Source organism: Trichoderma aggressivum, assembly GCF_033847375.1.
Source record: "Trichoderma aggressivum f. europaeum strain CBS 100526 chromosome Unknown scaffold_027, whole genome shotgun sequence".
Lineage (NCBI taxonomy): Eukaryota > Fungi > Ascomycota > Sordariomycetes > Hypocreales > Hypocreaceae > Trichoderma > Trichoderma aggressivum.
This window is the reverse complement of record NW_026946393.1, coordinates 450099-477126: the sequence shown is the minus strand read 5'-3', so window position 1 is coordinate 477126 and position 27028 is coordinate 450099. Positions and strand designations below refer to the sequence as shown.

At 52.0% G+C, this 27028-nt stretch overlaps 5 protein-coding genes across 5 annotated transcripts; 3 read left to right on the top strand and 2 right to left on the bottom strand.

Moving 5' to 3' along the window:
• Positions 1 to 43: 43 nt before the first annotated feature.
• Triagg1_6779 (CAZyme family GH89) lies at positions 44 to 2991 on the top strand (the record flags this gene model as incomplete). Its single annotated transcript, XM_062901441.1, has 4 exons — positions 44 to 151; positions 442 to 863; positions 931 to 1079; positions 1142 to 2991. 4 exons carry the CDS (start codon positions 44 to 46, stop codon positions 2989 to 2991), a joined length of 2529 nt encoding a protein of 842 aa, XP_062754395.1.
• Positions 2992 to 5094: 2103 nt separating this feature from the next.
• Triagg1_6778 (uncharacterized protein) lies at positions 5095 to 7182 on the top strand (the record flags this gene model as incomplete). The annotated part of the gene is made up of 4 exons (XM_062901440.1): positions 5095 to 5321; positions 5386 to 5964; positions 6053 to 6988; positions 7056 to 7182. The coding sequence occupies 4 exons, from the start codon at positions 5095 to 5097 to the stop codon at positions 7180 to 7182; spliced, it is 1869 nt and encodes a 622-aa protein (XP_062754394.1).
• A 625-nt stretch (positions 7183 to 7807) lies between these two features.
• On the bottom strand, positions 7808 to 10076 carry Triagg1_6777 (uncharacterized protein; the record flags this gene model as incomplete). Its single annotated transcript, XM_062901438.1, has 4 exons — positions 7808 to 8850; positions 8912 to 9123; positions 9185 to 9774; positions 9972 to 10076. 4 exons carry the CDS (start codon positions 10074 to 10076, stop codon positions 7808 to 7810), a joined length of 1950 nt encoding a protein of 649 aa, XP_062754393.1.
• Positions 10077 to 18624: 8548 nt separating this feature from the next.
• Positions 18625 to 19776, bottom strand: Triagg1_6776 (uncharacterized protein; the record flags this gene model as incomplete). The annotated part of the gene is made up of 1 exon (XM_062901437.1): positions 18625 to 19776. One exon carries the CDS (start codon positions 19774 to 19776, stop codon positions 18625 to 18627), a length of 1152 nt encoding a protein of 383 aa, XP_062754392.1.
• A 2657-nt stretch (positions 19777 to 22433) lies between these two features.
• Triagg1_6775 (uncharacterized protein) lies at positions 22434 to 25017 on the top strand (the record flags this gene model as incomplete). Its single annotated transcript, XM_062901436.1, has 2 exons — positions 22434 to 22466; positions 22531 to 25017. 2 exons carry the CDS (start codon positions 22434 to 22436, stop codon positions 25015 to 25017), a joined length of 2520 nt encoding a protein of 839 aa, XP_062754391.1.
• Positions 25018 to 27028: the final 2011 nt, after the last annotated feature.

Here is a 27028-nt window from a genome sequence, read left to right as displayed (position 1 = left end):
GGCCCCATTAACGCTCCGTATCGTTAAGCCTGTTCCACCATGCATGTTGAGGATGTCTATTCTAAATGTCGATAAGATGGACATTCCATGTAACAAAAGTGCCGGGGCCACCGAACGTATCTCGGCCCCAGACACCGAATATGCGAACGACGTGCGTCAATCGCTGTTTAAGCGTTGAAAGCCATCACTCAACGTTACATTGCAGGGTTCAGCTCCAGAATCGGATCGAGGCGCCAATCTTTCTTTCAATCTACTTCCTCTTCTTGGATAATCTTCCAATCTCTTAGGTTGTGTCACCGACAATCGGCATTGATAGGCCCCCAACTTACGGACAAGTGCCGCTCTGTCTCCCCAGCAACACCTCGCCGGGTTCCTCAACCCTTGTCTAGGTGACAGCTTCACGATCCCACGTGGTTGTCGCTTCAACGCTCAATCTTGCAGAATGCCATCATTAAAACCCCCGCACAAAAACTAGCTTCATGCGGCGATGACATCCATGTTCGCCGTGAGATTCTTATAAGAGCTCGGTCCCTCAAGCGTCCCGAACATGTCTTTGAACTTTCCTCTCTAGGAGAGCACATCGACTCCGTTGCAGCATCAGCAACTCGCTCGCCCCCGATGCGTGCCTTCAAGTCTTGCGTCTGGCTGCTCTCAGCCATTGGCGCTGCTGCGTCCAGCTGCGACCCGACGGCCGGCGTTGAATCTCTTGTCAAGCGCCGTCTGCCACACCATGTAGACTCGTTTGAGTTTGTCCTGGAGCCCGTGCAAGGCTCTGGCCTTACCAACGATAGCTATGCCGTCTCCTCGACAAAGAATGGAAAGATCCGAATTGAGGGCACGACGACCAGTGCTCTGCTGTCAGGGTAAGCTTCTTCGTATTCATCCTGTTTCGTACCAGCGCTGATGAGTTCTCCCAATGTGATGTTGCAGTCTTCACAAATATTTGTCTAGCGAGGCAAACGTCGACATTTGGTGGTACGTGGGGAGCCAGCTGGATCAAGCTCCGAAACGACTTCCCCAGCTCAAGTCTCCTCTTAAGGGTACCAGCGTCGTCCCTTACCGTTACCACTGGAACACTGGTAAGCTCAATTCCACATGATATGAATGCTCAATCGCATTAGGTACTGACCGTATCGTTCAGTCACAACCTCTTATACCAGTGCCTTCTGGACATGGGAGGACTGGGAGACGCAGCTGGACTGGATGGCCCTCCGTGGTATCAACCTGGCCCTTGCCTGGATCGGTGTCGAGAAGATCTTCATCGAGGTCTTTACTGAAATTGGCCTGAATGCTGACGAGATCAACTCATTCATCAGCGGACCTGCTTTCCTGGCGTGGAACCACTTTGGCAATATTCAAGGATCGTGGGGCGGATCCATGCCTCAATCCTGGGTCGACAGCCAGTTTGATCTCCAGCTCAAGATCTTGGATCGTATGGAAGAGCTCGGCATCACGCCGATCCTGCCGGCCTTCCCAGGATTCGTTCCTCGCAACATCTCTCGCGTGTTCCCCGACATTTCTCTGTCGACAAGCCCTCTCTGGTCAAATTTTCCTACGGAATTAAGCGGCGATACTTACATCAACCCATTTGACCCGCGCTTTGCTCAGCTGCAAAAGCTCTTCATCGGCAAGCAGCAGGAGCTATATGGAAATGTCACAAACTTCTGGACTTTGGATCAGTTCAACGAAAACCTGCCGCTCTCTGGAGACCTGGGATACCTTCAAAACGTCAGCCACAACACTTGGACTGCTCTCAAGGCCGCTGATCCCGATGCCGTCTGGGTTATGCAGGCCTGGCTGTTCTCAAGTGACAGTGCCTTCTGGACGAACGACCGCATTGAGTCTTTCTTGGGTGGTATTCCTGTAAACTCAGACATGCTGCTCCTCGACCTGTTTGCTGAATCTGCTCCCCAGTGGCTCCGGACCAACTCCTTCTATGGCAAGCCTTGGGTCTGGTGCGAGCTCCACGACTATGGCGGTAACATGGGCTTGTACGGCCAAATCGAGAATATCACCATCAACTCGATGGATGCGGTGCGCAACTCAAGCTCTCTCGTTGGGTTCGGCTTGACGATGGAGGGCCAAGAGGGCAACGAAATCATGTATGACCTGTTGTTGGACCAGGCTTGGAGCCCCAAGCCTATCGACACGGAGACGTATTTCCATGACTGGGTCTCGGCCAGATACGGCACCAAGAACGTGAAGAGCCTGTACACCGGATGGGAGCTTCTGAGACCTACCGTGTTCAACAACACCAACCTGACAGTTACTGCCGTGCCCAAATCAATATTGGAGCTAGTGCCCAGCATCAGCGGTCTCTTGGGTCGCACCGGTCACCATGCAACCGCCATCACCTACAACCCAGCGGTCATGGTGGAGGCCTGGACTGAGCTCTTCAAGGCCGGTCTCCAGGACATCCGGCTATTTGCCAACCCGGCGTACCAGTACGATCTTGTTGACTGGACTCGCCAGGTTCTCGTCAACAGCTTCGACGGCCTTTACAAGGACCTGGTTGATGCATACACCAGCTCCGCAAGCTCCAGCATCATCAAGTCTCGCGGTGCCAAGCTCATTGCTCTTTTAAAGACTCTCGATGCTGTGCTCGCCACAAACGTGCACTTCCAACTCACACCCTGGATCAATGAGGCCCGCGCAAGTAGCCCATCAACGGCCAACTTCCTTGAGTACAACGCCCGCAACCAAATCACGCTGTGGGGTCCTCAAGGCAATATCGAGGACTACGCCTCGAAGCAGTGGGCCGGATTGGTTGGCACCTACTATGTCGAACGATGGCAGCAGTTTATCAACTACCTTGCGGCAACCAAACCCGCAAACTACAACCAGACCGCATTTCACACGAAGTTGCTGGCCTGGGAGACGCAATGGGGACAACAGACCTCCACCAAGAAGGCAGCAAGCACGGGATCCAGCGATGTTCGGTCCGTTTTGGACACAACCATCAAGACTTGGGGTAGCCTTTTCAAGCTTTAGAAGTTCCATAGCCTTAGATGAAGACAAACTGAGTTGTTCTTTAAGCCACTCATCTATTGTCAGTAGTCCTTGTCATGTGTCAGCCTGTGATTTGCACTATAGGCCCGGTGGGATGCTTCCACAACTCTCGGTTCTCGCGGGACTTGGGATTGGCAACTTGGAGCTGCATCCTTGGGATTTAGTGCTTACTGACAGTAAGACATTTATATCTTTTGTTGTAATTGGTTACAACAAGTTGGAGACATAGCACATGGCCAAGTCTATGAGTCTATACCGCAGCGAGGTTGATAAGGCAATTGCGATTTGTAAGAAGGATTCTATACCCAACCAGCATGGTCCTAGAAGCAGCAGCAGTTTCCATTATGTTGACAGATCCACAACTGCATACATGTAAGTAACATTCATCGTTGCATAGCCGGTAACCGACATGCCACGGGATCGCGAAGTCTTTTTTTTGCGACTACTTTTTAGGCAACTGATTAAACTAGTCCTTCTTCGTTGTTCCGAGCTTACGTAGTGAGTGATATCAATTACCGCAATGCTAGCTTCTCTGTCCTGCATTATATCTCAATATGTGGAAGGCTATGAATATACATGTACTTGCGCTACTGGATTGAAGTCTTCTCACCGCGGGGCGGATGCTGGGCGGATGCTGGGCGGATACTGTTTTCACGTCTTTAAGCAGTGCGTCTTATTGCAGCTCTCTGTGCATGTGGTCTATTGTATGAAATAGACATAGATTGTTCAACTTACAGCATGGGATGAAGACAGACACACATCCGGGTCCATTTGTGGCCATACTCACTGTTGCTTCAAAAGAAAGTTCTCTGACAACTCGCAACCGTCAGCAACGCCTATTTCATGAGAATGTTTGCCAAGTGTGTAAAGACGTTTCCGAGAAGTTGCCTCATTCAGTCAAAGTTCGCCGCCTCCACCACAGGTTGCCGTGCATTGACAAAGAGACTGGACTTGGTGTTGTAAGAACTAGGCAAATGAAGCGGATACCCTAGGATCAATTGCTGCAACTAGCAACTTGAATCCTTGACTACATGTACACAGCACAGCACCTATCTTTGTTGTAACCCTAAGCTTACATTCGTCTGCATTCGCCCATCGTTCTTTTCGGTCATCCCACAACCATAGAGATGCGGCTCTGTCAAAACTCTGTCAGGAAATGACAGTCACCAGACACTCTACGTGAGGCAAAGCTCCCCCGGTCCCGGCAAACTGCTTAGCCCCATGCAGCTACTCGGGCAACTTGATCACACCAGGTTAGGCATCCTCTTGAGTTGCCCCAAAACTCACAGACACCGAAGATGAAACCTATTTTTGCTTCTCGTGGGCGTTAGTTTGAATCCTTGTGGAGCCCGTCAAAGCAGCCGTACGCCTTACTTACACGTACATGCAGACGATTTAATCAAATCCAACTCAGGCACAGCCACACTCAACTTGCAGATACACTCACACTCACACACTCTTGGTACCAACACCAAGAAGCTGCGAGACCGGGTTGATTGTCCTCGATTTTCTTGTTGCGACGGCGAGTCTAGTTCCTCCGCGGCATCTCCGCCGACGCAATTGCATGCGGCCGGCGGCCGGCGGCTGGTCGCAGCAACAGCGAGCCCATTGAGCTGAAACCGCGGAATGCAGCTTCATCTCCTGCGTCTCCGCTCGAAAGGATCAAGCATGGATGGGTGAAACAAGGGTCTGGGTGTTTTGAGGTCGCCCAACAGCACGGAAACCCTTGTCCTCTCTCCGCAGAGCTGTAACCACGCGTTGGTTCCGCTGTGTTTTTTGCCTACTGAGCTTCTATATTTGCAGTCCACCATACATGTTATCCCGTCCTAGTCTGGGCCGACGCACAGATTTCTGTAACCGAGGCCGGGCTGACCTGCGCAAGAGCCGCATTTGCTGTCGCAGCCTTGCCTCGCGCAATTAAGAAGCGCTTAGCACGAGCAGACCGGGGGGGGAGGGGGTTGGGCTTGTTTTCTTAAGAGTCGAGATGGCGCCGCATTGTGTTAGTGCCGGTTCGACACGTTTTCTAGATGAGCTGTAATAGATTGATTCCCGCTTAAGCGCTGTCTATCAAGATCCTAATCCACAATGGCATTGAGGTTGTTTCTCTTGCTCGGCTGGCTGTGCGTTTTGCTGCCGTTTGCCGCATCTTCGGAGCTCGTTGTCAGAAACCTGCCTGGAAAGACGTCTGATGAGACCGTACATGAGGTCCGCAGGCGGCTTGCCAACAGGGTGAAGAGAGCCGGCACAAATGTCATATTTGACAATTCGACTTCCTTTTCCCTAGGCCTCGACGGGGTAACAATCTTCAAGTAGTGAGTGTTGCTAGTTCCCCTTTTCTTCATGTAGAACTGCCGTTCCAACACCACAACTTATAAGCCCTTTTCTCGATGACAGCCCAGCGACTGTCACCATCATATGCACAAAATGCTACGTCAAAGGCCAGGCCAGCGCAAAGCTCACTGCCCAAGGCGAGTTCAACGTCAGTTCTGCCATTGGCCAAGCCAAAGACAGCTTCGAAAACACATTCAACAACCTCACGCACTGGGCCAAGGACTTTGCAGAGGATGTCTTGGACAATTTCACAATCACAGATATCGTAGATATCGAGGACACATTCAACAAGGTCAAGGATATTCACCCTCCGCCTATCGACCTGAACCTCGGGCTCAAGCTGCCAGAGTACAACGTGGCCGTGAACTTGACAGACCTGGAGATCTACATGGAGATTGACACCATTCTGGCGGCCAGCATGACATACACTTTCAACATATATCAATCCAAAACGATTGTCGGCGTGGCTCTTGATGACGACCTACTCCTGGGTGCCGTCTTCTCCATCGATCTTATTTTCAGCGTTGACAGCGAGATCGATATCCGCAGCGGGTTTCACGTCCGCTTCGACAACATAGTCACACAGATTGCCCTATTTAGCGAAGAAACCTCGAAAATAGACTTGTAAGTCTTCCCATTCCATGCCGTGCCACGACAAGGCACAATACATACAAGACCATGTGAACAGCCGCTAACAAACCCTCCTCTACAGCGATGGAGGCAAGATCGCATTCCTCCCAGTAACAATCCAATACGGCCAAGTCATCCTAAAGGCAATCCTCCGCGTGGAAGCCCGCATTGGCATCGCCTTTGAAGCCTTTCTGGACACCCTCCACGTCGACTCAAAATTCCTCGGACCCCTCAAAGTCGGCGCCGGAGTGGAAGCCCGCATATACGCCAACGTTGCCGAGTTCATCACAAACATCACCCTCAGCGAAGTCGACTCTCTCACCAAGAGAGACGACGACGATAGTGATGATGGCGATGACAACTGTCAGTTGACCATAGATCAGGGCTTCACCTTTGGCATCGGTGCCGCAGCCGGCGCCTCTGTTGAACTCCTCGGCAACACCTGGGGCCCTTCGCCGGAGACGGAGATCCCCCTCTTCTACACCACGCTGGCGGCAGCTTGTATAACCAGCAAATCCTCACCGCCGACCATCGTCACCACAACAGCCGCGTCAACTCAAACGTCGTCCGCCCCCAAGAAGCGCGCCGATGGCCCCTCCGTGACAAGCACAGTCATCACCGAGACCCAATCAGCCACCGTTTGCATCTCATCCGGCCTGATCAACTGCCCAGCCTCCTTGCAAAGCGTGCAGAGAACCGTCATCACAAAGACGCTCACGTCTACCATCACGCCCGGCGTGTCTGTTGCTTGGACTACAGGCCCTGCATCCACCTTCCAGACGGTCGATTTTCAGGACGACGCCGTGACCATGACAAGCTCATCCGGCAAGCCAAAGTCCTACACTCCGCCTCCTCCTCCTCCACCGCCAACAAATACATCATCACCCACAGGTTCAGGCACAGACGATCCATCAACAGGAGAAAATTCCGGGAAGCACCGCGTCAGCAACGCCGTCATCATCGGCGTCAGCGTCGGTCTCGGCGTCCCAGTCCTCCTCGCCGCCATAGGAGCATTCATGTAAGTCAAATGCCCGTCCTTCATCTATTCACTTCTCTTCTCGGTGCTAACAGATCAATGCTTCTAGTTACTTCTTCCGACGACACCGCAAGGCACCGTCCACATTGTTAACAGCAGAGACTAGTTACGTGGGCACCAAGGCACAGCCAGTCGTGGCTACTTATGCCCCAGTTCGCCCAGAAGATGATTCATGATTTGTTTTTGCTTTTGCTTTATACCCCTGTTTTCGTCTTTCAACCGTATTCTTATGTTTGCTTTATCCGATACCATGTAATGGCCGTGCTATCCCCATCGCCGTTGCCACGGTGGGTCTTGAAGGCTGGGAGTTTGTCTTGCTTTCAACAAGTGGGCTCTAGCTCTCGGCAGAGGCCGAAGGGATCGACAATTGTGGATTCTAGTGGATTTGCCTGGTATCAAGTTACACTTATGCGAGTGGAACTGCAGAAAATGTCTCCTGGCTGGGTCAGGTAGTCGAACACTATCAGTTGGCAGTGACATGAATCAGGATCTCATAGCAATGAAAAGAGTCAAATATAGTAAAAAAAAAAGGTGTATCATTAGTGTATTATGTGTAACATGCTGTCTATACCCCATACCATTCTCTCCTATATGCAGAGTATCGTCCAGGTATATCCATCCATTTTTTAAACGCCGCCCAAATGCTAAATCGAAATCTCTATCGTAGGGGATATCATTCTAAAAAAGAAAATCGCGTTTATCATGCTGTGTAATTGTGTGATTGGTTTGATTTGATGATTTCGGTTGGTTGGTTAGTTCGTGCAGTCTGGTGTTTGTGTGTTTGTCTTGTTGTCTGTTTATTTATGGGTTGCTGACGTAGCTCCTCGCCCTCCTCAGGTCAAGATCATTGTCGGAATTGTCTCGAACAGCGCTGCCATGGGTAGGAACCCTCTGAGCCTTTTCGAGATCGTTAGGGTTCGCGGTGGTTTCGGCCTCATCATCACCGCCATAGGCGTACTTGCTGCGAGCACGGATTTTGGCGCCCCAGATCCAGAAGCAGTAGGGAATAGCACAGCAAGCCAAACTAATGAATGCCAACAGCGAAGAGGCCCACTGGTCACCGAGTCGGTGGTACATCTGCTCAGTGAACAAGACCACGCCGGCACCCCAGAAACTTCGGATACATGTCTTGGCGGCAAGGGCAGAAGCGGCCTGGTGCTGGTAGGAGTCGACTAGGTAGTTGTTTGCAGAGTTGTAAAGGAAGATGAAGCCGAAGCCGACGGGGAAGCCTCCCAAAGCGGGGCCGACCCAGATGAGATCTTTGTAGGAGGTCCATGCGAAGATGAACAAGCCAATGGGAATGCACCAGCAAGAGATCATCATGGGAATCAAGCGAACCTCCGCAGGCGGCTTTCCGTTGTATTTGTGAACCATCTTGATGTAGTGCTTGTTGACCAGTGGGGAGAGGACCGCAGAGAGAAGGACGCCGACGGCCAAGGGGATGAACATCAAACCAGTGTTGCCGGCATTCCATCCCTTGCCCTCCTGGAAGACAATGGGGAAAGCAACGAAGAACATGTAAAGCAAGCCGTAGAGAACACTCATGTACAGCGAAATAAGGAGGACGATGAGCTCCTGGAAGAGCAGCTGGAAGGGTCGGACCATGAAAACGGTGAGTCGCTCGCCCATGGACCGCTCATCAATGTCTTGTTCGGTAACGTAGCTCTCGTCGCCAGTGGTCTCACGCAGCTTCTTGGCACGGCGAGCAAGGATTGTAGGCGCATACGTTTCGGGGACGGTGAATGTGATGAGAATCCAGACAACGCCAGCCAGGATGATCTGGATGTAGTACAGCCAGCGCCAGCCAGCGCCATCAGCAAGGAAGCCACCAACAAGAGGGCCAACTAGATTGCAATTTGGTCAGATGGTTTGATTCAATCAAGACTTGGTTTGAGAGGTACTCACTGGCAGGTCCAATAAAGGGAGCGGCAGAAAAGGCGGCCATGGGAACACCACGCTCCTCGTTCTTCCACAGATCCGCAAGCGTACCGCCGACCAGGGTCATCGGGGCCGAAAAGGCGATGCCATCGATGGCACGGCAGACGATCAGGGTTCCGATATTCTGTGAGACGGCGCAGGGGATGACGAAGATGACGGCAAGTAAAAGTGTCGATCCGCTACGTTGTTTGTTAGTACTCAATGATTCTCGTCCTTGAATGTGTGCAGTGATGGACTTACTAAATGACTCGTCGTCCAAACACTTCAGACAGGGGCGCAAAAGCCATGGGTCCAACACCAAAGCCAATGACAAAAACCGAAATCGTGAGAAATGCAACCTCCAAGCTGACATGAAATTCCTCAGCTGGTCCAACCAGATCCGCAGTGATGACGGCCGAACAGAATGCCACAACAAAGCAAGTAAGAGCAACAACCATGGTGCAGTACCACTTGTATGCCTTGGACCAGTTCTTGGGGTTCTCAGGGTCGTCAGGGGTAAATGTTACCAGCTGGTAGCGCTTTTCGTTTCCTGGGCCAGCGACGGACTCGGGCTCGATTGGGCCCGGGATAGTACCCGTGTGAGAGGTAACGCGGTATTCCTCGAAGTTGGCATCGCGGCTGAGGGTGCGATAGGGCAGGTTGACATCGAGGTTGGGGTCGTAGGTCTCCTTCTGGGACCTTGCAGAAGTTGAACCGCGTCTTGCAGCGTTGGAAGGTCGGCGGATGGGCTCAAAGTGTTGCTCTTTATCCACATCTGTAGCTGCTCCCTCCAAAGTTGAAGAGGAGTCTGTTGAAGGCAGTGCCGCCATGGCGAATAGAATGGATGGTAACTAGTAAGTTCAAGATATGCAGAAGTGGACTGATGAATAGAATAAAGGGTGTTGTTGCAAGTGGATGTTGGATGGCCAGATGCAAGATGTCGAATGTAAGTGTGTGAGTGTAAGTGCAAAAGCGTGTGTGCGAGTGTGCTCGAATCAGGCCATCATGATCCTGGCGTGGCGTGCCCTTGATATATATACTCACTTACAAGATGCAAAAGCTCTCGATGGTTTGCTACATCTCCCTCCAAAGAGCTGCTCTTGTAACCTCGGTCCATTCGTCCGACCAACGCAAAGCCGACGCCGGACGTCATCGTCTTGGCCAGGGGAAGCAAGAGCCAAGGGTTGCGGCTGCCGCAAGCAGATAGCTGGACGCCCCACTGCGGCCTGCTTGTGGATGAAAAAAAGTTTCATCATGGCAAGTGCCGCCATTGGCCAGCGCGGATGAAGCCGAGCAGAAAAAAGTGCAGCTGCCCAAAAACAACCATAACCGGGCAAGAGCCCCACTCAGTCCATCGTGATCCAGAAGCTTGAGCGGCTTATCGCCAGCCCTGCCGCACGATATAGATCTGTGATTGGACGATAAGCGGCGGTTATGCGGGTCTTTGAAGAGGAAATAAATGCCTTAGCGTGAAAAGTTATTCCCAGCTCCACCGGCCAGAGGGCGCTTAGCGTCACAGTTTGACGCAGCAGAATCCTCTCAAGAAAGCATTGCCGTAGACATAGCCGTGACTTACGCCTGAGCACGCCGCGATGCTTGCCGCAGGAATTCATTAGGGAAACTTGGCAAACTGACCTGCGGGATCCTTCGAAATCATCTTTTGGACCAGCTTCCCTTCTTTTGGCATTGAAAACGATCAACTATCCATGGAGTCCGGCCTCGATCGGCAGCTGGGCGCGGTACCATCGCCGCGTGCTCGGAGGAGTGGGTCTCCCGGCTATGGTTCCGGAATAACGGAATCGGTTGTCGTCTAGCAGCCACAGTTTCCATTTGGCATCGTGGAAGATGCAAGGAGCCGCACCTTGTTTGTACGTTATTGAGCAGCTCGTGACGGCATGCAGCATGGGTTGCTACTCCAAGCTTGGAGCTCTTGATGGGAGCAAGTGACAAAGAAACGTCACATAGGTTCAACAGTTTGAAAGGGCAATACCAACAGCTTCAACGGAATCACAAATATCGTCCCAACCGAAACCATGACATCAGAAAAAATATTTTTTTTGTTTAAAAAAAAGCCCTCGAAAGAAAGAATCTGGAAGCTTTTAGAGCTTAATGAAATTTCCTCCTCTCCCTGATTTAGTTACAGTTTCCTAATTGGGCATGTCTCACGGCGCTAAGGTTGTTCTCTCGATATCCACTGCTTCCATCGAACACGCGTGTCCCCCATCAGCCAGCTTTGCTAAGCAGGTTGAGCCTTTGTTTCCGTCGAGTATGCTTAACGGGATTGAAGCCGGATTGCATGGATCAGCGACTCCGGCTTCAAGGCTACTCGGCTTGTTCTGCAAGTATGGCGGCTCTTGATGTCCAAACCCCCGGAATCCCAAGCTCCATGGAACGGATTGGACTAGTTGAAGCAAGACTCCCAGGTCACATCAGCTAGAATCCAGCTGCATCTAGGCCTTTAATGAAGTCGTCTGTTGAGCTGATAAGAGAACCAGTTTTACATGGTCTGACCCATAATTCTGTTCGTAATAATGAGTCGCCTCGTCAATGCTCATCACACTGCTCCACATTTACATATGACTCGTACGAGTTGGATGTAAATATCTTACGCCTCCGATTCATCGTAAAAATTGCCTGTGTATTTGCCCCTAAACGACGGCAATGAGAGCTCCGATTGCGGACATCAATAGCCGATATACTTGACATGGAGAGTATATCCATGAGATTGATCAGTCGAGTCGATATCACGAGTCACGAAGGTTGGCAGTTGCAACACCAGCTCGCCACCTCGAGATTGTATATATGCCAGGATTCCAGGAAACAATCAAGTTTGGAATCTTTCTTCATTTCCCATTATTCATCTATTTACTAGCTCATCAGCTTGACTCCAAGTCTTAGAAATGCCACCCTCCATCACGTACGACCCGGAATCGCGTATACTTCGATTCCAGAGGATTGCCGCCCGCCTTACTATTGTCCGACCGGCTTCCATGGAAACCATTCAAAACTCCGTGGAAGGTTGATAAACCAGCTGCCTCGCGCTCTTGATGGTGCCCAATGCAACGTTTGAGTGATTGAGTGATTGAGTGATTCCGTAACGAATCCGCTAAACAACTCCATCGACGAGACCCCCTGTCACCTACCCATCCAGCAGGACGACTGTATCGAATCCTTCACTCACGTCAATGGCCGCCCCTTTTCATTTTAAGACGCATCAGCTTTGCCGTCTTACACTCCAACAACATTCCACCGAGAGTCTACCCGTGGGACAAGATCATGTCACAAATAACGCTGGGGCTATCCACGATCCTTCTAGCATCAAAAGCCCTCATTTTGCAAGCCCTGAACAATAGTCATCGAAATCAATGGCAAGTAAATATTACTGGCAAGCTGATTCTAGGGAATGAAAAGAATAAACAGACGATCTGATAGCAACCCAGAACGATGCAAACTCAACCTCACAACAACCATCAACCATCAACCATCGAGCACGGCCATTATAGATGAAACGATAGTTGACACCATTTACCTGAATCAGAAATATTTATTTATTTGTTCGTTTTAATTTTATCATGCATTCTTTTATCATATACTATTCGGCAATGTTCGGTTAACGAGTCATGGGGCTGAGGGTGGAGATGAGAACCGCAGTATCAATTCGAGATACTGAGCACAGCGATAACCGAATCAACACCTCTCATTCTGCACGTTATTAACGCAAAGTTTCAATCAAAAACCTTTACGCAAGTCTGATGAATGATCTGATGGTCATGATAACATGCAACCAACGGTTTCTGACGATTGCCGCATCACTCTTCCTCAACAGCTCAACCACAAGGGCTAAAGTCGTCACCTTTCCTCCGACAAATGCAACAAATTATACAGCAAATGGTTAGAAAACTTCAGACATCGATCTCCACAGATAAATTATTACTCCATGAGCAATATTTTACTTTCCGACCCCTTGTTGCGGAAAAGTTCTACCATATACACTCACATGCTACATCCTCTTTCGACGAACGACGGACTCTGATATCGCATATTACAGCGCAACCACTTTTGACTAGCGATCTTACGATGGTCAAAAAAATACAAACATCAATAAAAGAAATACTAGAAAGTAATAGCCCAGACCTTTAGATCTCATGAAGCCGAAGCAACAGCGACTACGCACCTACAGGCGCTCAATTTGGTCTCTTATATAGAGGCTATATTTATTATCAAGAGGGTCAGTAAAGCTGCAATAGCTGGGTCAGAGGAAGGCTACACCCCAGCCTTTGGTTCAAAATCCAGAATGAATCCATTGCTCAACCCGATCGGCCACAGCCGTTGATCTCATATATTCAGGCGATGCAAGCATGTTGCGATATCATTCTTTGTAAGCAGACCAAAAACAACTTGCCACACAAAGAAAAAGGCGACTTTCATCAAAGCAAGCCCTCGGGGGCGAAAAAAATATTCCGCTCCGTATTAGTCCAGGACTCCAATCTCAGTCCAACCCCGTAAGAATTCCAGATGCCGACAACTAGTCCAATGCCGATATGACGAGCCATACCAAATATGAAAGCAAGAAAAAAAATCTTCAGCATCACGCTTCACAAGAACTCGGTGGGGTGGTTTAGCCCCAGGAGCTAAATCGTGTTGTTATCAGAAAGATCACAGAAAGACAAGAGGACAGCAAGGCAGCCAAAACTAAAAAAGAGAGGCTGTCTTGCGAGCTGCAACTACTGTACTTGTGGAACATGTCATCGCGCATCCGGTCTTGTAGATGGTGCCGTTCCCAGTTCTAGACCTTTTCACCCAGCTCCCCTAAATTTTCTCACTGCTTGTCATCGGTGGGGGGAAAGGCAAACCAAACCTGCGGCTACACCACCAGAGGCAAGAAGAAGAAAGAAGAAGAAGCAAAAAAAGGCAATTCGGCTTGTGGAACGTAGATGAACTCTTCACCGCTGTTATGACTGTCAGCCGGCACAGAAAAAAACTGACCGACGCAGATCGCAACATCTCACAGCTGAATCACACGCCCGTGGTAATCTCCATCCAGGTTCCCCCGTTTGCTAAAAACCATCACGACTCAAGATTATCGTTCCCTCGATCTGAGACCATTGCAAATAGTAGTACCTAGTGGGAACGGAGGGCCATTCTCGCCCAAGTGGCGTATTTTACCTTGCCTTGCGGTCTACTGTAGCCCATGGCGCAGGTGGCGACGATCCCCCGCAGCAAGGATTGGCAATTGATAAGAAGAAAAGCTGGTGTTCGCTGCTCGACGTGATTAGCCAACCAAGGGTCTGGCCATTCCACCGCGATGGCGGCGTTCGTGCATTAGCAGCAAGCAGCATGAAGACGAGACGGGCAGGTATGACGCACCGGGCTTGGACGGGGGGGCGCCAGAGAGAGCCCAAAGACGTGCAGCTATTCCCAGCCAGTGGAGGAGGAGAGAGACTGGCCAAGGGCCCTTATCCGCAGACTCTTTGCTGGCCGCCATCGTCGATGTGCTCGCAACATTCACGTATCGTATCGTATCCTCCGTACAGCATTTGCTGGGCTGCAGCGGTGTGCTGGGTCTGACTGGCCTTTTGGGATTGTCGGAGACATGGCAAACCGTAAAATCCCGTCGACTTGACGTTGGAATGCCCACTTTGGAGTCATGTGTCGCCTGGGTCCGCTGGTGATATTTATGGAACAGCCGCTCGTACCGCGCCAAGCCAGAATAGATCCCTGGGAAGCAAACACCGAGCCTCATTAGAGGGGGGAAAAAAGAAAGAAAGAAAGAAAGAAAGAAAGCTGAGAGAAAGTCTGCAGTGCCATCGTCCAAGAGACATTTTGGCGTGCTGTGAGTTGAGCTGGCCTCATGTCGTCAAAGAGCCAAGCGACGTGGCCGGGGCGTGACGATCTCCAGAGTCGTTTCATGCCCTCGCGTTTCGTAACGAAATCAGTCATCCATGGGGATATTTCCCTAGACAGATGTACGGAGCATCATGTAGGCTCAGCTTAGTTTGTCATGGCTGGGGAAACTAGTTCAGTGGGGACGCGGTGATCATCTTCGTCCACAGAAAAATCGGAGGGGCAGGCTAACAGCGCATGAGTCTACTAGAAACTTTTGGATGTAATATTGGATGTCGTTGCTACGTGTAAGTCCACCGATATGCATGCATGTGCTCGCCGGTGTAAGTGGCATGTCTTGAAGAGTTTCAACGGCCGATGGGCAACGACACGACGCAACACCAAGGGGGCACGGGGCAAGGCAACACGAACCTGAACCTTGCAACATGGAAGCCCGATCTTCATCGGCAGATGAGAGAAACTCGGGGTCTCAGACTCTACATAGGCATAGGGTATCGACTATCGACCCTGCACACAAGCCTGCCCATCAGGGTCTGGCGGAGGATCGTCGCTTGGTTGTTGCATCCAGTAGGAGGCATCTTGTAGCAGGACTAACACTGGATGCTACCGTTACCAGGTTCTGGAGACTGCCGTAAGGGTATCCCTTAACTGGGGTACGCAGTCCGAGTGACGTCGAAACGCTACCCCAGCCTTTGTGTGGAGGAGGATGCTTGTAGAGGTAGAGGTAGATGTAGAGGTACGAGTACCTACTTGCACATTCTCCCGACCATCGTATATACTCGTAGTATGATGGGATGATGTGAAAAGGACCACTTGGTGAATGGCGCTGACGACAAAACGCCATACGTGACATGAATCATTCGCCAACCGTTGTCGTAGGTGTGTCAAGTACGATACGGTACACCACGCCTGTTTCTCGGCGTGGGCTGTTGGTTTACGTTTTCACTTCTCATAAACAATGGCAGTCTATTGGTTGGGCGACAACACACCATGCGAGTACATCCCTGGCACACAAGCAGAAGCGAACCACGACTGCTCCTTGCTTGGTACAGACAAGCACCAACACCCGTACTCGTTGCTCGTAGCACGACCAGGTATCTGCAGAGTACAGCACAGCAGGGCAGCTCTCAGATTGGAGGGTTGAGGAGTGATGGAGAGAGTCTGATGCTTATCTGAGACAGGACAAAGCAGCCAAGAGGTGGCTTTGCATGGTGCCAGACATTGTACGCAGGGTGGCAAGCTGACGCCCTCTCCGGTGTCTCACAGAGGTCGAGACTTTCCGGCTAGGCGCCTGGACGAAGAATCTCGTCCAGTCGTGATGCCCCGTACCGTGCTCGTACGCGCACCAGCAGTTCGGAGCTGAGCAGATGATGGAGTGAAGAGAGAGATGAGTAGCAAGCTCACGTCGAAATTACATGGATGTAACGAGAAGAAGAACAAGACACAGAGTTCATCGTAGTCGACTCCGTACAACAGACTTTGCTTGCGGGCTGAGCCTCGCCACGGCGCCAAAGCACCTTGTCGCGCACATTTTCCCCGGTGCGCACGTCGAGGCGGTGAGCGCGATCCAGCCGCAAATAGAGAGCAAAGGTGGTGTGGCACGGACTGTCTCCGGCATGCCGTGCATCTCGGGGCGGAGAGATTCGAAGCGTGAATGGAGGGGCAAACTACCTAAAGTCGAACCATGGCGAACCGCGATTGCTGCGCACATCACTTGTACAAGTATAGCCTCAACCTTGGACCATCTGTCGGTCCGCCAAAGTGGCTTTTGTGCGGTGCCTCTTAGTCAGACACTGGGCGTTGTGTCATGTCGAGATGGCACTGGACTGGACTCGTTGCTTGGGACGGAGGAACGCGCTGATCACTGATACGGGCGTTCGGCTAAATGTGGACATGGCGTCGCTCTCGAGGTCCTTTGAAATCTCGGGCTCAGGCAAACGTCGGACTAGCGAGAGGGCGGCTGAAATTCAACGAGATGGATTGATGTCTTGCGAAATGCGATGCGCTACAAAAACAGTTCGAGTCTACGGTCGCCCGTGCTGTATGGAGGACGAGTTCGAGTACATGTACATGCAACCCTGATTTGATTCCCGGCAGCTTACAGTAGCAGACAGACGAAACGCAAGGGGGGATTGCGTTGGATGCAACCGTCTCTTGTCGCTTCGTTCTGAGACGAGACGGAGTCGGCCTTCTGTCTTTTTATGATAGTCCCAGCAGCGCCCAGCCTCTAGGCTACTAAGCTAACGAGATGGTTGGTCAAATCTCAGATTTGGCAGAGCCCTTTGCGCAGAGGCAATGTGGGGGTCGTGCTAATGCTAGGGAATGGTGGTGGGAGTGGGAGTGGCTTGTTCTTGTCCGGACGATGCGAGGCAATCCTTGTCGTTCGGAGTGACATGCCTGTTGTCCCAATCAGAAGACGGCCGGCGGGGGATTATGACATAGCCATTCGAGGGTTTGCGAGTGCTATTATGTAGTACTATCGTAAATATCGACATTGGCACATGGTGAGTACTCGTAGATCGCTATGCAGAGCTACTATAGAGAGAGAGAGAAAGAAAATAAAAGAGAGAGAAAACGAGGCTTGTGTGTCTGCCTCGTGACTCGCGATGCATCGAGTACCTAAATACAGGTCGGTACCTCTGTACTGTAGGTGCATGCATGTGCACGCAGATAGGCGAAAAGATGGTGCGCGCAAATGCGATGCCACCCCCTTGGAAGCAACGCCAATGGCACGGGCTGACCAAAACACCATGGATATCGCGAGTCTCGTGGATAGATCATGTCTCGCCCATCTCTCTTCTCTGCCTTTTTATTTTCCCTCTTTCATCGGGTTTGGCGCAGGGCCCGTGACGGGCATGTCATTCGGGAGAGCTTGTGGGGCCCGCGAAACGACCAGCGCTAAGTTTAGCGACCAAAGAGCGGGGCTTGCAATTTCCAGACCCGCCACACTTCATCTCAAAGAGGCGCGGCTTGCATGCGAGTGGGTGGGAAAAAGGGCCGCGAGGCTACAAGTACAAACTAGCCTCATCACTGGATTTGTTAATCCCAGCTCCAGCGATCGGAACTGACTGCAAGTGTGTGATACATATCTGGTCGGGGAGGCTACTGTACGGGGACGGTTTTCTGGCCAAGGGAACAGCACCGACTCGACTCTGTTTGTTCTTAGCTGGCAAGGTACGAGGCAGGAACACGCCCGGCCCGGCGCGGAGCATTTTTTTTTTTTCTTTTTCTTTTTTCGACTGGAGATGCTTCTCCGGCAAGGTACCAGGGCGCCGTGCCAGGTCCAGGTACCGAGTACATGCGCATACAACATGTGAGTACACGATACTGATATTCACTGCCACCACTCGTACGCAATATGGCGCAAAACCCCACATGTTGCGGGTAGGAGGCTCCAAGATCTTCATCAAGTATCCGATACCTTGGCCTCCGGGCAGGATGCCGTATTGTACCGTATACTCGAGTCGTTCTCATACCGCAACTTTGGAGGATGCTGTATAGAATCATGGAATTTCACCTGAGCAGCATCATACGTTGGACTTGTTCCCCATCGCCAAGCAAGCACAATGACGTCCTTTCTTCCTTTGTTTCCTCGTGGACATTTCCCGGGTAGCGATTTATGCCGCAGGTGGATTTGGGATCGGTCGCCGACTCCATTCGCTGTCTAAGCTCAGCGGTGCGGCTCGAGCCATGATTCGCTATAGCATCTCATCAATCAGCTGAGGACAGAGGTCATGATGCCTCTTTTCTCGCCGGAAATAGATGATGTCAACCCGGGCCATGCCGTCCACTGGTAACCAGAAGCTGTCACTCATGCGCCCATTTACTGCTTTGGCCGTGGCCAACATCCCACAAGGCTAACGCGATGGCATGATGTTCCGAGATCCAGAGAATACTGTGAGCACGTCCCTCGTACGAGGACGCCGTTTGCGGAAGTACCTCCAAGACATGATCAACATCAAGGTGGACAGCCCGGTGAACGGACGGCGCGCGTCAGCCGCTGCAACTGCTACCGCAGCGGGAGAAACAGATCTCATGCTAGCATAGCGCCTGGAACGAGCGAGTCCACTACCATCTGTACTCGTACTGCTACCTGTTGTTGGAATTTTCAGATTCCGTTTGGACGGATGCTCTAAATTGTCTAGAATCATGCAAGCATGTGAGCCCTTGTCATCGGGGGTCACGCCATGACGGATGCTACCTAGTCCTCCGTACATGTACGGGGTACAGCATCGCCGTGGGCTCGAGCTGAGGTGTCGCCATGGTAACTTGGCATCAAAATCTCCTTCTGGCAGAGAATGTTCACCAACCCAGGCACAAGGTTCCGCATGGGCATTGTGCGAGTTCCAGTAGCGTCCCTGGCTGCGGGCGAGGCGCACCCAAGAAAAAAACATCGATTCATGATACTGGCCTGACAGGGGATGGCCGATTGGAGCCCTTTCGGCGAGCGCATTCCGAGCAGTGCCAGTCGCATCTCGGATTGGGTGGCTGCATCCGACTCCAGCCATGCACGCGCTCCTCTGCTTTTGGCGCTCAGCTGCGAAATTACATGTGGTGTTGACCGGGCGGCCAGTCAACGGCGACGCTGTCTGAGACCAGCTGGGCAATGTCTCGCAGCCACCCAGTCCCATGACAGGACAGGACGGCACATGTATCTGGAACCTCGTCCAAGACACACCATCGGCGGCTGTGAAGCAAGTACATGTAAGGTAAGGTAGGGAGTGGCTCTCAGCGATCTCGAGCCTAAAACGGCCATGGAAGACGGTCGCCCAATCAGCACCGGCACTGGCTGGATCTTGGGATTGCTGGTGGTGCGTGAGAAGAGCAAGGAGCAGCAAAAATACTATTAGGCTTGGGCTTGGGCTTGGGCTGGGCTGGGCTGGGCTGGGCTTTCGAATGAGACCTCCGCGGGCTGGGGTTGCTTCCATGTTGCTGTCAGCCGCAGACGGGTCGTGTGCCTCTCTTTTCTCGCCCTCAATTCTCTGCTCAGCTTTGGACCGAGCTGCCATGATGTGATTCTACTGCACATTCACCCAAGGTACAGGTAGTAATGGTAATTCAAGGAAGAAGAAGGAGAAGAAGAAAGAACAATCAAAGCCGCCGGCCGCATAAACAAGACACAAGCGCATGACGATGGACAGACCGGCGTCGCTCCTCTCGATTGGCGTGCGGACTTTGAAACGAGCCCATCACTTCGTCACTCCGCCGTGTTTTACGTAGCCAAACTCGTCATTTCACGGGTTGCGCCTTGCTGCAAGGATCCATCCCTGCTCGCGCCAAAAAAGAAGAAGAAAAAAAAGGAACCCCCACATGATGGATGGACCCTCCTCCAAGTCAACATCACCAATCTGAGCAGTGATTGGACACCCCCGAACCATGGAGTTCCTCTTGCGCGCTGCGTTGGCTGCATGCCGACTTGTTCTACATTCTACTGTACGTATGAGTACGAGTCCACGTACAGAGAAGTCTGGACTGGACGCTGATGTGCTTCTAAACTCCGTGTCTTGGAGTTCGTCGATAATTGTCTCGAGCCGGACTCTTGTTAGCTTATCGCGCACTTGTCGCTATCTTTGCCATTTCCCCTCTCTCTTCTCTCTACAGTATCCTCCGGCCTTTTTTTTGTTTCTTTTTTCTAAACCGTTTCCCTAGCGTGTAACTATTTCTCTTTATCAGGCTGAGAGCAAAGAAGAGCCAAAGAGACTGGACTCTCTCTCTCTCTCCGCAGGACCCTGTCATTGGGCTCCATAGATTAGCGCCACAGCCGGGATAGTAGCGAGTACATACGAGCGCCAAAGCTCCATAGCCCGGCCATGGCCAGACGACGAAAAGATAAGGGCATTTTATTTTCTCTTGGCTCTGTCGGAGGCGAAAAAAAAAAAGGTGACAACCATGCCGAGCACAGAGACAGAGAGAGAGAGAGAGAGTCGAGTACAACGGCAAACAGACAGACTCTCCCTTGAGTCGACGCCGTTGCTGCGACTCAACTGCCTTGGTGCGTGCTCGTGCTCGTGCTCGCGCTCACAAGGTACCTGTACATGTAGTGTTTAGGGGGCTCCAATGCAGCGAAAACGGCGAGGGATTGGACGTGCTGCCGCAAACCACTCGCCGGGCCTGCGAGTGCTAGAGACGCCACCACTGATTGGCCGGTGCACAGCAACTCGCCTGGGAGCGCGGCAAGACTCGATCAAGTGCATGTACCGGGTACTTGTGCTTTGACTGGCCCACCCCCCCGGCCCAGCGAGATGACCTGTGACCCTCCCCAATCAGCAGGCATCAGAAGGGCCCTGTCGCCAGGCCCACCGCTGGCAGGCGCTTTGTTATTAGAGACCTCGATCCCAAGACCCCTCCATTCCTTGCCTCTGGACCCTTTCCCTCGTCTGCTCAACGCCGAACCTGCGCGACTACAGACGGGCTGCAAGGCTTTGCAAAGAGGCAAACGCTTCTCTGAGAAATCAGAAGCCTCGCCATCAATCAAGCCTGGAGTATCTGCCGGCAGATTTCGGCTTACGACTTTTTGCCCTTTGTCTTCCCCTTCGTTGGCGGACCTGGTCGCCTGTCTGTCCTGTCCTGTTGGTCTTTTGTTTTATTTTATCATCTTCTTCTTTATATATATATATATTTTTTCCCCTTCTTCTGCGATTGATGAGGTGAGTCACGGTGCGGTGCTTTGGTTTTTTTGCTTCGTTGCTATCAGCTACCGGCCGCTCTTCTGCTTGCTTGTTTTTTGCTTTTGCCTTGCCTCGCTTCGCCTTGCCTCTGCCTCGCCTTGCCTGCCTTACTCTTTTGACCATGTTTCGCTCGGCCTGTTTGTCTGCCTGCTGCGGCCATCGAGAACGAGAACGAGAACAAGAAAAGGAACCGACGAGGGGGAAATAAACCGTCGCGGCGATCCTCTCCCTCGGTCAAATCAACTCCCCAAACCCAACCGCTGCCTCCTCTACTACTGCTACTACTATTGTCCAACCACCACCACCTGCCTCGTACAAACCCTCACATCTTTTGCCCTTCGCGTACGACTGCCCCCTTGGCACCCTCTTGGCTGCCATCCTCCTGTGCTTCGTTGCAGCCAGTTAGCAGTAACCGTGGCGATGCCACTTTGATATCCTGGTGTCTTCTTTCGGGTGTCTAGTCTCTGTCCTGTCCTCCGTGGCCGCCGGAAGCTTGGTGAGGCCTCTCTGCGTTCAAGGGCTTGGCCAAGGGAACGGGCAGGATGATAAGATGATCGCCTCATCGGCCAGCCTGCTTGATAGCCAATTGCCAGTTTGTTCACGTTTCTGTGAAAGGGTCCATCTTGGCATCCTCTCAGTTCCCCCCTCCCCCTTCGCAGTGCTACGTCCTAGATGTACGCACGAACTTGTCTCCTTCTCCTCTTGAACCCTATTCTCCCCAGTTCCCCCCATACTCGCATTGTACCCGCTGATGGCAACCAACTTTCGCTTCTTTGTCGCTAACGAATCGATACAGAGTGTGGTGTAAAGTTGTTACACCACAAGGGCATTAGGTTTTTCGAGTCGGACGTCGAAGATTCAGCACAGTTGTATTCTTCCCACTCGACCGTTTGCGACGCTCTTTCGCCGCTCCTTTCACTTCTACCCTCCGCGAAATATATAATAGCGAAACTGTCTTCTTTACCCCCGATGTCTATATGACCCTGAATACCACAGCAATGGATTCAGAAGACGGAAGCTTGTTTATCAAGGTAAATACGCTGCTGCAGCAGTTTACCTCTGCTACCAGGAGACCGGCGTGCTAACTTCCAACAGCAACTTGCTGCCTTTGTGCGCAGCAACGAAAAGGCTCTCGCCAACGCCCTGCAGCTTCAGCGCCGCGATGTGCGTCACCGAGCCACGCAAAGCACGAGCTCTGCCACCATCCCGCAGGCTCCGACGTTTCCTGAGCGTCCCTCAACCGCAATCTCCAGCACCAGCTCCTTTGCCAACGCTCTGTCTCTGGGGCCGCTCAACTTTTCCTCTCACGGCGTAAAGTCTGCGAAGCTCGCCCTCACTCCCCACCACCTGTTCTATCTCCTCTCTCGCTTCGAAGAATTGGGTATCAATGTGGGGCCCATGAAGGTTCGCTTGGAGGATCTCCACGACAGCTCATCTTCTGCAAACTACGTGTCATTTCTGAGCAACACCCAGCGGTCTAGAAGCCATAGCTCAGATGTCGGCTCCATCCACTCCGTCTCCAGCATCCGGAGCGTCATGTCTGGCATGTCTGCCTTGTGGGCCAGCTTCGGCATCGGCGCCAGCATATCTGCTGCTCGGACGGAGCGTCAAAAGGCCGCGCTGGAGGCCGACATGAAGTACTTGTATTCCGCATTCACCAAGATCCCCTGTCTTCGCTTGGCCCCTGATTGGCGAGCTCGGCTCATCAAGGGCTACGAAGAGTTTCCCTTTGACTCTGCGGTCCCCCTCTACGTCTTTAAAAATGTCCAGGCGTTGGAAGTGAGCAACATTGACTTTCGTCAATTCTTTGGCTGGGATCGCATGGCCGATCAGCTCCGCTCGCTTACGCTCAAGCATGCCGGCATCGAAGATCCAGCTGATATTTTGATCGACATCGTCCTGGACGACATGGACAAGAGGCGCCGCAGGACGTCAAAGTCACAACATTCACCCTCAATACCTTGGAGCGGGAGCCATAGCCCCCGCAAGAGCCCAACCATGTCGGGTCGTGAATTTCCCCGATCGGTATCGATTCCCGGCTCTCCCGATCCACGGTCCTCCCTGGGTGAACTTCGTGTCGGCTCGATGGCTCCCAGCGAGGCTGCCGTTGAGGACGGTAATACGTCCGATGGCTCGGCCCGCACCCTGCGAAGACAATCTACGGATGACCTCTCGCGTTCTCTAAACAAGGACTCTCGGCCGAGGAGCAATTCCCCATCACGCCCATCAAGCTCTCGTAATCACACCCACCACGTCCGATCTCAACAGAGAATGCGGCGTTCCGGATCCGGGAGTTCCAACTCTAGCCTATCCGACTCTTGGTACCATCACCACTCCAGAGGCAGTTCTGCCAACCTCTTGGGAAACACCGTCCTACCTTCGTCCAAGTGGCGCTTCCTGAGGCATCTCAGCCTGGCAGACAACCCCATGACGTCGATTCCAGCATCAAGCCTGGCTCCTCTCTCCAACACCCTCTTCTCCCTCGACTTGTCATCCAATCTCTTCAGCCAAATCCCGGACAGCCTTTCCACCCTCACCGCTCTCCGCGCCCTGAACCTGTCTCATTGCATGATTGACTCTCTGCACTCCCTGACCCGAAACCCCCTCCCGGCCATTACCGCTCTCAACCTGCGAGCCAATAGACTGCAGTCTCTCGCCGGAATCGAAAAGCTGTATCCCTTGGAAAGGCTGGACCTTAGAGACAACCGCCTTACAGACCCCAAGGAACTTGCACGCTTGACTGGAATTCCCGAGATTCGTGAAATCTGGGTCGAGGGCAACCCCTTTGCCCGCACTCACAAGGATTACCGTGTCGTCATTTTCAACCTGTTCCGCGAGACGCCGGGGTACACCGAGGACATCGTCATCGATGGCTCAGGCCCCAGCTCATCTGAAAAGCGTATTCTGGTTGACAGAGTCCCGATTCCCGAGTCTGTCCCCGTGGTGAAGCCGATCGTGACCGAGGTGCGAGGCGTCGATGTAAGCAAGCCCACCGTCGTCTATAGTGCTGTCAAGGAGGCTGCCGTCCTGCGCAAGGAGAGGCCAGTGCCAAAGGCCGTCGCCAGCGAAACCAACACGAGCTCAACGAGGCGCCGGAGGAACACTAAACGACGCATCGTCGATCTTTCGACTAGTGACAAAAACCCAATGCCCTCGCCAGTTGATGTGCATAACCCAAGATTCCCCATCAATTCTCCAATTGTTGCCGGCTCGATGGATGGGAGCTATAGAATTTCTCATGTCTCCAAAACTCAGCCGTCGACTCCCCTCTCATATCCAAAGGCCCACGAGTTTGGCGGCGGAGCCTTTTCTCTAGAGAACGCACATGCCGACCACATTTTTAGCACGAGCGATATCCAGCAGCAAGACTGGGATGCCAGCGGCGAGCTCTATCGTCGCAAAATAGAGGCCCTGCGTGACAAGGTTGGCGAGGGCTATCTGAGCGTGCTGAGCGAGGAGAGCTGGGATGCCAACAACGTTTTTGGCTCATCCAATATCCCCACCACCACCGCTGCGCTGTTGGCGGCCCATCCGGCCCATCACGCTCCTCCCATGCAAGCCATCCACGGAGGACACTCATGATGCCCGGCTGCGTGTTCCGAGTTCAAGCCTAGTGCCCTTGACTATATACCCATTTTACTCAATGATACCCCCCCGATACCCTTTCTACGTCTTTACAAATTCGCCTGCTCATCATACTGGCACACTCCTACGTCCTTTGCTTCTCTTGCGGCTAGTTTGAAAGAGCTCGGCCAACCCTTTCTGCTTCATCTTGTCTATTTATCCATCTTGTTTTACCCTGTCCCTTCCCACATGACAGGGCTTGATTGGTACCGCGGTTTGTCTTTTCTATTACGGAGCATAGCGGATAAGGCGTCACGGCTAGGAATTGCTGTCATTGCCAGGGTTTCATTTTAAACCCCTTTTTTTTCTTTTGAATTCTCGTCTTGTCTGTCTGGTTCTCTACGGATTGGTTCTGTTAAATGATGTTCAGAGGCTGGGAGGGGATAAAAAAAGTGGCTTGACACGTTATGAACGTTGCATGAAAATTCATGTTTTTGGCATGACTTTTTCCTTTTTATTTTCTTGACTTTGCTGAGAGCAACCAGTGGCATAAGCTGGGTCTACGACCTCCCTTTTTCTGTTTGGCTTGGAAACGGCGTTATGATAGGGGGAGCCGGCCCTTGTGTCGTGTGTTCCCCCAAGTAGCTTCGGGTCGGCACTCCATTGCTTTGAAAGACGTGCTCGAGTGTGAGCATCGCAAGCGTCGAGATGGTTTTGTGACAAACCGGGAATATGAGTAGTAACACTGATGAGCTGTTGACGGAAGAATGATAGAGCATGCGAGTTTCACGTTGCACCCTTAGAGTTCCTACTAGACCATTACCTGTTTGTGACGATGCTTGTTCCCATTTCACATGTGAATGTTCAGGTACGGCATGTGCCTTGGGCTACTCGTACATAATGTACTAAGGCAAGGCAAGGTAAAGTGAGGTGTGCGTACCTGTACTTGGGCCCTACCTGCAGGCAGTATGATGCAATCCATGTACGTAAGCCCGCACTAGACGCTGCAGATACGCATCCATGATGTGAAGTACAGTCAAGTGGTCAAGTCCCAAGCCAAGGTACATGTACGCAACGATTATTGAAAGCGGCCCGACGAACAGGTGGCTTGCATGGGATGTGTAATTGACACGTTGTTATAAAACTTGGCGGGAGGCTGGAGTCGTCCCATCCAGCATCCCGCTCCCGGATTTATTACCATGTGATAGGTAGCTGTCACCATTGTGTGCCTTGGCAATCAGGGGTCTTTGATTGAATCTCGGCGAGTTTTTTTTTTGTGCCTCCCGGGATGTCGTAATGGGTTGCCCATGGCGCCACCTACCTATGTATGTCCTTGAGGGTGGATGAATGGATTGCTGGCTTCGCGTCAATTGTGCCCTTCTCTCACTCTCCAACTCTATACTCTCTCCCTCGTCTTTTTGCGGTCATGGTTATCTTGTGCTTGCACGATGATTCTTATGTTACTATTTTTGTATTATCCATGTGTAGATACCGCGAGAGAATATATTTGATGGCCGATCAGATGCTCTGATCATGTCGCATCCAGATTCATCTATACACGACTTGTCTATAAATGGCAGTCCCATCCCCTATGTAGGTAAATTCCATGAACCTACTTTCGGGCGACAGCCACACCCCAATCTCCAAAGATGCGGTAGAGGAGAGACCAGGTTGGGGGGGGGGAGAAGCCGCCCGGGTTTATGGAGACAGCGGGGACCGGCATTTTTCCCATCTGTCAATCTACATAAATCGGCGGTGCCTGGATCGATGGGCGGCCATGCATCAAAAAAAGTCCCCGATCTGTGAGTGAACTAATGGCTTTTCTGACGGGGCGAGGTGTGATTGGCGAGGCCGAGCCGGGAATCGGCCCCGGGCGTCTGGGACAAGAGGCCGAATTGCCCGCCGGAATTTCTTCAAGGTTATTTTTAGAGTGCTTGCGGGAGGTACATACATGTAGATTAGAAATGTGGGGGAACTGGTGGGAGAGATACGAGAGTGGAAGAAAGAGGAAGACAATGAACAGGTTGGG